Source organism: Callorhinchus milii, unplaced genomic scaffold (genome assembly GCF_018977255.1).
Source record: "Callorhinchus milii isolate IMCB2004 unplaced genomic scaffold, IMCB_Cmil_1.0 Scaffold1, whole genome shotgun sequence".
NCBI lineage: Eukaryota > Metazoa > Chordata > Chondrichthyes > Chimaeriformes > Callorhinchidae > Callorhinchus > Callorhinchus milii.
In genome coordinates, this window is record NW_024704742.1 from 80,946,554 (window position 1) to 80,954,778 (window position 8,225).

General features: G+C 40.7%; 1 protein-coding gene across 2 annotated transcripts in view; it reads right to left on the reverse strand.

Moving 5' to 3' along the window:
- The window catches only part of plppr1 (phospholipid phosphatase related 1), a 64,912-nt gene extending 60,163 nt beyond the window's left edge, over positions 1 to 4,749 (reverse strand). For both annotated transcript variants that reach the window (XM_007892027.2, XM_007892025.2), the window contains exons 1-2: positions 4,539 to 4,749; positions 226 to 341 (exon numbers count right to left, since the gene is read on the reverse strand). In XM_007892027.2, the coding sequence (XP_007890218.1) occupies positions 226 to 291 (66 nt within the window). In that variant the 5' untranslated portion in view covers positions 292 to 341; positions 4,539 to 4,749. The remainder of the gene's footprint in view (positions 1 to 225; positions 342 to 4,538) is intronic.
- Positions 4,750 to 8,225: the final 3,476 nt, after the last annotated feature.

Genomic DNA, 8,225 nt, shown 5'->3' on the forward strand with positions numbered 1-8,225 from the left:
AAAGAACACCTGGGAAGAAAGAGGAAATTAAACACCTAGCAAAATCCATGCTTTCAACAGATGTTGGGAGTAAAACTGTGCATTAATTGGTGGCCTAGGGAGTGCATTATGAGCATTATATGCCTCAATTTCCACCCAGTCTTAGCTTACTGTATGAGCAGAATAAAAACACAAGTACTTTAAATGACTAGAGTACCAATGTTCCATCTGGAGTCACCCACTCACCTCCACGAATATGAAGCATGGGATGATGGAGTAACTCCTCTGAATATTGTTCACTTCTGTTGCCATTCTGATTCATCAGATCACTCTTCCAAGAAAGGTTTAAACGTCTTACAGACCTGCAAAAAAGAACGTCTATTACTAAATACATTATTTTAGTTCCTTTATACGGATCCAAACTAATTCTAAGTATGATAACCCAAGGGAGAAAAAAAACAATTGTCCTTGGTACTTTTACAACAAGTATGCCTCCATATCCCACTACTTAATTTGTTATACAACCTTTAGGATAGAGAGGCCTAAGTGGAAATGTAAAGTTTAATTGTTCAGTCTACAGTGCTTGCATTTTTTTAAGGCACTGAAGATGCAAATTCCAGAAAGCAGGCACCAACAAGGCTGAAAAGAACAAGAGAGTGGATAGGATGAATCAAATGATGATTAGATGAAGCCAGGTTTGGGTTGTAAAAACTATGGATTACGTGATGCAGAGAAAGCAGAAAAAGTAAGGAATTTGACAATTTGTCAACCCTAGTGAGGATCACTTTATATCATTAATCCAGAGACTCAAAATGCAGCAACAAACTGGAACAAAGTGCTACATTTAATGTCTCTTCTGTTCTGAAATGTGTCTCCCAATTTCTGGAGGGCTCTTGTGACAACTGATGTTTGATGCACAAATATCTTTATGCCACTACGAGGTTCCAAGCAGACTGTCACATGTGTGCAATCGGCCATTCAAAATTTATATTTGTAACTTCCACTGACCAAATCATGGCAGTGGAGATCGGGAGATGTGTCTGAATACTGGATAACTTTACTCTTGGTCCTATTCACAATTTCTGCTGCTGTTATAAGGGTGATAATAATACGTACAATTGCTATAGTGCATTATCAAGTCATTGAGATGTCTCAAAGAGCTTCACAAGGTTTGTAAGTATGAAAGTCTGAGAGCATTGCAATACTGACACAATGATGTCGAGACAACTATTCATGCCTAGTATATCAATGGATTCAGTGTTCCAGTGAGTTTTTCATTGTGGAACTGGAACTTGTATGTGAAGAGGCAACGGGTGTTTTGACTCCAATCGGGGTTAGGGGAAAGATTGGCACCGGGACAACCAGCCATTTATATTGGGCTTTTCCTTCAGAAGAGAGTTCATCCCCAAAGAAGAATGTAAAATCACCACTGAAATGGAGACAGTGTGATGGTTTTCATTTCAACAACAATTTGTTTTGAGGGGGGGTTATTTTGGTCAGCCAGGTGGGTGTCTGACACAAGAGGAAACCCATCACCATGCTTAAGAGCATCCAAACCATCTGAGATTTCCATGCATTTCACCTACACATGGAAATCACAGAGATAGATTGTTGGAAAGGAATGTGCACTCTCTCCCTGGAGGAATGCATCCTGCTTACCTAATTTTGGAAATTATTAGGCGCAGGTTGACAAGGGTCAAGGCTTGGGGAGTCCAGAGTGGGCATTGGAGTCTAACCAGCTGAAACCGCATGGCTTGTTATTGATATTGCTGTTTGGTAAGCTTTCCATCTGCTTGTCCAGCTCGGACCACCCCACCCGTTAGTGCTTTGGCTTGCAGAGTTAACAGTAGCTGAGTGGTTTGACGCCCTGACCCAAGTGATTGGTCTGCCCTCCCAGGTCCTGTCAATGAGCCAGGCCGGCTGTGCTGTCATCAGCAGTGCCCTGGAATACTGAGGATCCGCCTGGTTCAGGAACCGGCTTACCGAGACCGCCACAGAGGGTTGACTCCATTCCGTTGCCAAGCATGTCACCTTGGAGCCAGTTCAGCTCCTAGGAGACCCCAGGGCTCTGCTGATGACAGCGCAGCCAACCTGGCTCATCAGCAGGACGTGGAAGGGCAGACCAGTCACTGTTAATCCCGCAACATTTATGATGCATCCTACACGTCCAATAATGTCTTGGGACACTTTATTACGGTAAAGGAAATAGAATGAGTGTCCGGGATGATGTGTTTGCCACTTACGATCAGAAAGGGACACAATAAATCATGTTTCATCCAAAATTCATTTATCAGTGCTCATTTGTTTTGCTGGTGCTCAAGACCAGTTATCTCTTGTAAATTGAAATTCTGTGGACTATTGCACGCACTGCCCAGTAACAGAGTTAAAAGAGTTAAAATGAAGTCTCCACTACCCTCTAAATAAATTGAAAGTGTTCCATATCTATTCCCATCCATTACATACACTCAAGGTACATGAACTAAATTATTCAAATCCGTGCCTCAGCAAACCGTGGGTATTGTACAAGTCGTAGTAAGAGGTGTGTCTAAGAAAATTCTTTGAGCTCACAGCATCCGCTACAGCTTTCCATACCCAAACACATTTGTTATTCTACAAAAAAAAATCAGAAGAAGTGATTTACTGAATGTGAAAACAAAAAAACCTGGAAGTGTGGAAGCAGGCATTTGTGAATAATTAATCATAGAATCAAGTTAAACTGACTGGGATCCTGAAAGCTAAACACACTTTTTTTNGTCTGCTGAACCTGAATTCAAACCCATGTGATACCTTCTTTTATTTTAGGAGCCTGTCTTTGAATCAGAATTTTTTTTTGGTAATTAAATCAGTTAATTGTTTAAATGAGAATCACACCCTCCTCCCCTCCTTTATCTATAGACTTAGCAGATATGAGCCAGTCAAATACACCAACAACTAAACGTTCACATGTATAACTCAATAATGTGACTGATTAAGCGATTGCTTAATTTAATAACTGCTCTCAACATCAACATTCCCACTGAGCTGGTACCCAGTCACTCACCCTACCTACAGTACAAAACAACAAAATTACATTTGAGGAAGAAAATAATTTGTTTAAAAACAATGTTTTCAATAAATAGGATTTGTGTTTCATTGTTCTAAAATCTAGTATTGTTTTCAAAACGGCAGATCTTCTGTTAGAAGAGAAGATCTGATACACATGTATTGAGAAAACATGATTTGAATTCATCTTTTAAATCCACGGAGTAACAAAATGCAGGATTGCAGAGCTTGAACTGTTGTGCAAAGAGATGATGTACTATTTCTACCCTCCCGTTTGGTTTATTGTCCATTTCTGCGAGAGAATCCCTCACGCACATAACATACACACAGCCCTGGGAGATTCTAGTGACACAGACACACACACACACAGCCTCCATTTCTGAAATAGAGGAAACCCATCGAACAAAGTGTAGGTGAAATCAATGGGTAAAAGCACTCACCACCCACCCACCCTATTGTTTATCTGCCATCCCTGATCTGATCTTCATGGGGGATTGAAACTGACTTGCTAAAGATGTGATGGCATCTGACACTTCTCATCTCTGCAATCTCTTGATGTTAGGGGTGGGGAGATAGAGAAAAAAGCATGAGGTTAAACCCAGAAAGGCACGACTGACCATCACTTGCACGATTCAGTCTTTAGGAATTACAAACGTGGAGCTCGGCTGATAATGATCGACTCCAAGTCCAAAGCCAACTGCGAACTGGGGCCAATAATATTACTTTCACCATTATTTCAGGGAGGTGGAAGCTATGAGTGTGAAGAGAGACGATAAGTTTCTCACGAACTTAAAAGAAAAACTGGTTGGGTTCTCAGTTAACCCCCCACCCTAATGGAGGGGAACATTGCTACTTGATTTATTGGCTGAACATTACAAAGAAAACAAGGGGAAGGCAATTCCTAAAGGCTTTTTCGGGGGGAGATTGGGAGCAGAAATGGTCCTTCACAAACAATACATACATTGTTCTGGGCAACAACCGGTGGACTCGAGTTACACAGCTAAATAAACCGCGTTGAACATCACCAAATAATAACAATAATTATAAACAGATAACAAAAAGATAAAGTCAACAAAAAATACACATACGTGTTCAAAGAAAGAGAGAAAGAGAGAAAGAAAGAGAGAAAGAAAGAAAGAAAGAAAGAAAGAAAGAAAGAAAGAAAGAAAAGAAAGAAAGAAAGAAAGAAAGAAGGAAAGAAAGAAAGAAAGAAAGAAAGAAAGAAAGAAAGAAAGAAAGAAAGAAAGAAAGAAAGAAAGAAAGAAAGAAAGAAAGAAAGAAAGAAAAAGAGGAAAGAAAGAAAAAGAGGAAAGAAAGAAAGAAAAAAAAACCCAGAGAGAAATGGTAAGAGGCTGATTCCTGGGGAACACAATGGAGGGAGAAGGGATCCCAGTGTCAGATCCCAGTGCTCAGCTCTGCACACAGAGGGGGGGGACCTGGGTCTGGTTTAAAGGAGGAGGACACCAGCTCCCAACACACAAAAGGAACAGCGGCCAGGACAGCCCCATCATCCCTACCTGTGTCTGTGCAACCGTCTTGCTGCCACAACCCTGCCAGTGCCCTGCCAGGAGCAGCACCATCAGGCAGCCCACAGCCCCAGCAAAGAGGAGGAGGACTCCCTTTCCCTTTGCTGATGCCACCAGCAGCTCATCCTCAGCACCACCATCACCATCCAGAGCAGTCAGGGCACCATGCACACATCTGCCCTCTCCTCTCCCCTCCCCTTTCTCTCTCTCTCTCTCTCTCTCTCCTGCCACTCACGTCTCACTTCCTGTGGGAGAGGGGAGGCAGGGGGTGGGGGGGGGGGGGGGGTGGGGGTGGTAGAGAGAGAGAGAGAGAAAAAGAGGTGGAGTTGCCAAACAGCCAGTCTGCAGAAGTTGCTGAAGATAGAATTATTCCTTGCATTGTGCTTCGATAAAAGGGAGCGAGTCCCTGCTCTCTGATCCCGTTAGACGATCCCGATCAGACTTAGGCATTTCGTTTCTTTTTAAATTGATGTAAAAAGGCATGTCCTGTAGCTCAGTGGTTAGAGCACTCGCTTTGCAAGCGAGAGACCTGAGTTCATTTCCCGGCAGGGCGAAACCTTGGGCAAGTTTCCTTACTCCACACAGAGCCTAATAATAATCCTCCAAAACAAAGCAATAATAAATTGGTCATTTTCAATCTACGACTGTTTGTGGGGCATTGCTGTGCGCAATTGGCTGCCGCGTTCGCCCACAAATATACAGTCAATTCACTTTACAGTGTGTTCTGTGAAGCGCTTTGGGACATCCTCCCGACGTGAAAAGCGCTATATCAAATGCAAGGATTATTATTATTATGTAACAATTTTTGGTATCGTTCGACTTGCATCTTACGTTTGATAGATTTCAAAGCTATTCCTGCATTTTTGTTTCGTGATGAATTTTAGCAATTTAAGTTAATTTATACAATGTTTGTACAAATCCAGGAATAGCTGGTAACTAGGATGAACATTACACCGTAACATCTAAAGAAAGGCAACAACACTTGGATTTTAATAACAGTTTAGCCTCTATAATATAATTAGAACAATCCTTACATTTGAGATAGCTTCTTTCATGCCAGAAGGATGCCTCAAAGTGCTTCTCAGGATTTACCATAAAATATAAATAACATTTATATAATGCCTTTCACATCAGGAGTTTGTCTCAATCAACTTTATTGTGAAGTATCCTGACTGCATATTTTTTAGGTGAATGCAGCAGTCAGTTTGCATCCAGCAACATCCCACCAACAGCCACAAAATGAATGACCAATTTTATCCAGGGTATTGTTAGCCAGGACATCAATAGAGATTCCCATTACTTTTTGAATGGTGCAACAAGATTTTTAATATACACCTGAACAGGCAGACTGGATGGATTTAGGTGTTACATCAATGCAAGGATTATTATTATTAATAATAATACTCCTGGAAGCCTAATATGTCCTTCACTCACTTTTCTGTCAGCAGAATTCTTCTTTTAGAAATATTGTGTCTTTCTCAAACTGGCTCCACGGGGCACAGACTTGAGTGTTTATCGAAATGAAAAGATTTGGTTCTATTAAAATGCTCATCTGTAATTGCTCTACACTGTCCAACCTGTTTAAAGTGTGAAAATGCGAAGTGATATATCAGACCTGACACTAACAGTACTGAAATTGCACAGCAGTACAGCAAGCTTAGGTTCCAAAAAAGTCTAAAGAAAAATATGCAGAGAATTAGTCTCAGCATGACTGAAAACACAAAGTATTGAAAGAATTAAACCTCTGCTATGCTCTAGTAACTTTAAAACTTTGAGCACTAATAAAAAATGTTATCTTTTGTGTATTGAATGTCATAACGTTTCTGATTTTGTAGTAGTTTTAAAAATGATGAACTAAAATATTTCAGTCTTCTTACATTTTTGGATTCAGGTCAGAAATGCTCCCACAGTAGTGTAGAAAGGATTTGCTGTGTTCCTTAATACCCAGCAAATATATTCAAAGCATCAGCAAACATTTTTATTTCACTGACTCTTTCTCCTTGCAATGCAATTTCCTATCCTGCAACTATCTCTCGACCGTGCTTAAGGTCACCTCCCTCCTCCCCCCCCCCCCCCCCCCCCCGGCTTGGAGTCAGGCTCCGCCACTGTTAAGCGCTCTGCGACACTACCCTGCGTGGAGGGCACTATATAAGTGCAAGTTGTTGTTGAACTGTGCTTGGCTGTGATATCCCCATAGATCAAATCGTCTACTGAGACCTACTGTCCATCCTGCAAACAAAGAATAGTTACTTGCAAGAGATAAAGCAGGATTCTCTAGTGCTAGTAGAAACATATTCGCTTACAAAAATACATAGTCACTGCCTTTACAGTGTGAAGCACTTTTAGCTATCTTCTCAATATGAAAAACGCTGCATCACATGCAAAGTTTATTTTATTTACAAACCACACAAATTGCTGCCTTTCTAACCAAACTGCCACATTTCACCCAAGCCATGTTTTCTCCTTTTTCGTGTGTTCTGAGTTCCACGTACCCTATGCCCTGACCTTGATGTTTACAATTGACTGCTGTTTGCCAACAAGTTTGCAGTCACTACACTTGACAACAATTACCCGTGAACCAAACAAGATGTTTCAAGGCTATAGGAAGGTATCAAATGAAAGAATTTATTAATTTATGATGAGCACAAAACCAACACATATACTGCCATTAAACCTATCTCTTCAACCATATCTACAGTCACCTACCTCCTCCCCCAAACCCTATTTTCGAATCTGGCACCTTCTCTGTAAAGCTCTCCAGACATAAAGTGCACATGCATTATTCTATGTGAAGGGTGGTATATAGATATAACTTGCTGTTGATTTTTCAATGAGTAAAAAAGACCTCACTGATAAGAAAAAAACGCTGCCTGAGAAATCTTGTAGCTGCAGTGCTTTACATCACGTATATACAATAAGACAATGTAGCACTGGCTAATTAATAATGTAGAGTTAGTTGTTTGCATAGAATAAAAATGTCAGTTAGTGAGGCATAGCACTATGGCTCTAGCACTGATTCTCACATGCACATTTAATTGCCATAATAAATTTTCCACCAGGGTATTCCAAAAGAATGTTTTATGCCTGAACCCTTGAATATTTTTCCTTGCAGAGCTTCTAATGGTCTCATCAAGCAATGCATGAACAATACAACAATACAAATTTACATTTAGATAGCACCTTTCACATCAGGAGGTTGTCCCACAGGAGGCATGAGAGGAGTTTCTCCTGGTGTCCTGGCCAACATTCCCCTGATAAAATTGGTCATTTGCTTGATCATTTGTAGGAAATTGCTGTGCGCAAATTGGCTTCTGCATTCCCCTACAAAATACACAGTCACTACCTTTGCAGTAAAATCCAGTGAAATGATTTAATATATTTCGACAACGTCAAAACGCACTGTATCAAATCGAAAGATTATTTATTTATTACTTATTTAAATGCGTCATATGTGGCTGAAAGGGTAATTGGGGCTGGTAACACACTCATGTCGTTCATCCAAACTAATCTTATGGTGTTGTGGAAGGATGAGATCAAATGAAGGCTGAAGGGCCTTCATCCAAATGAATCATTGTTGTCATTCGGATATCTCTTGTTAGGAAGCACACAAAAGTTTCCCAACAAGGGGCCTTCACCCTCTATTTTCTGGCTTTTACAGATAGAGTGTGGGATAAATGG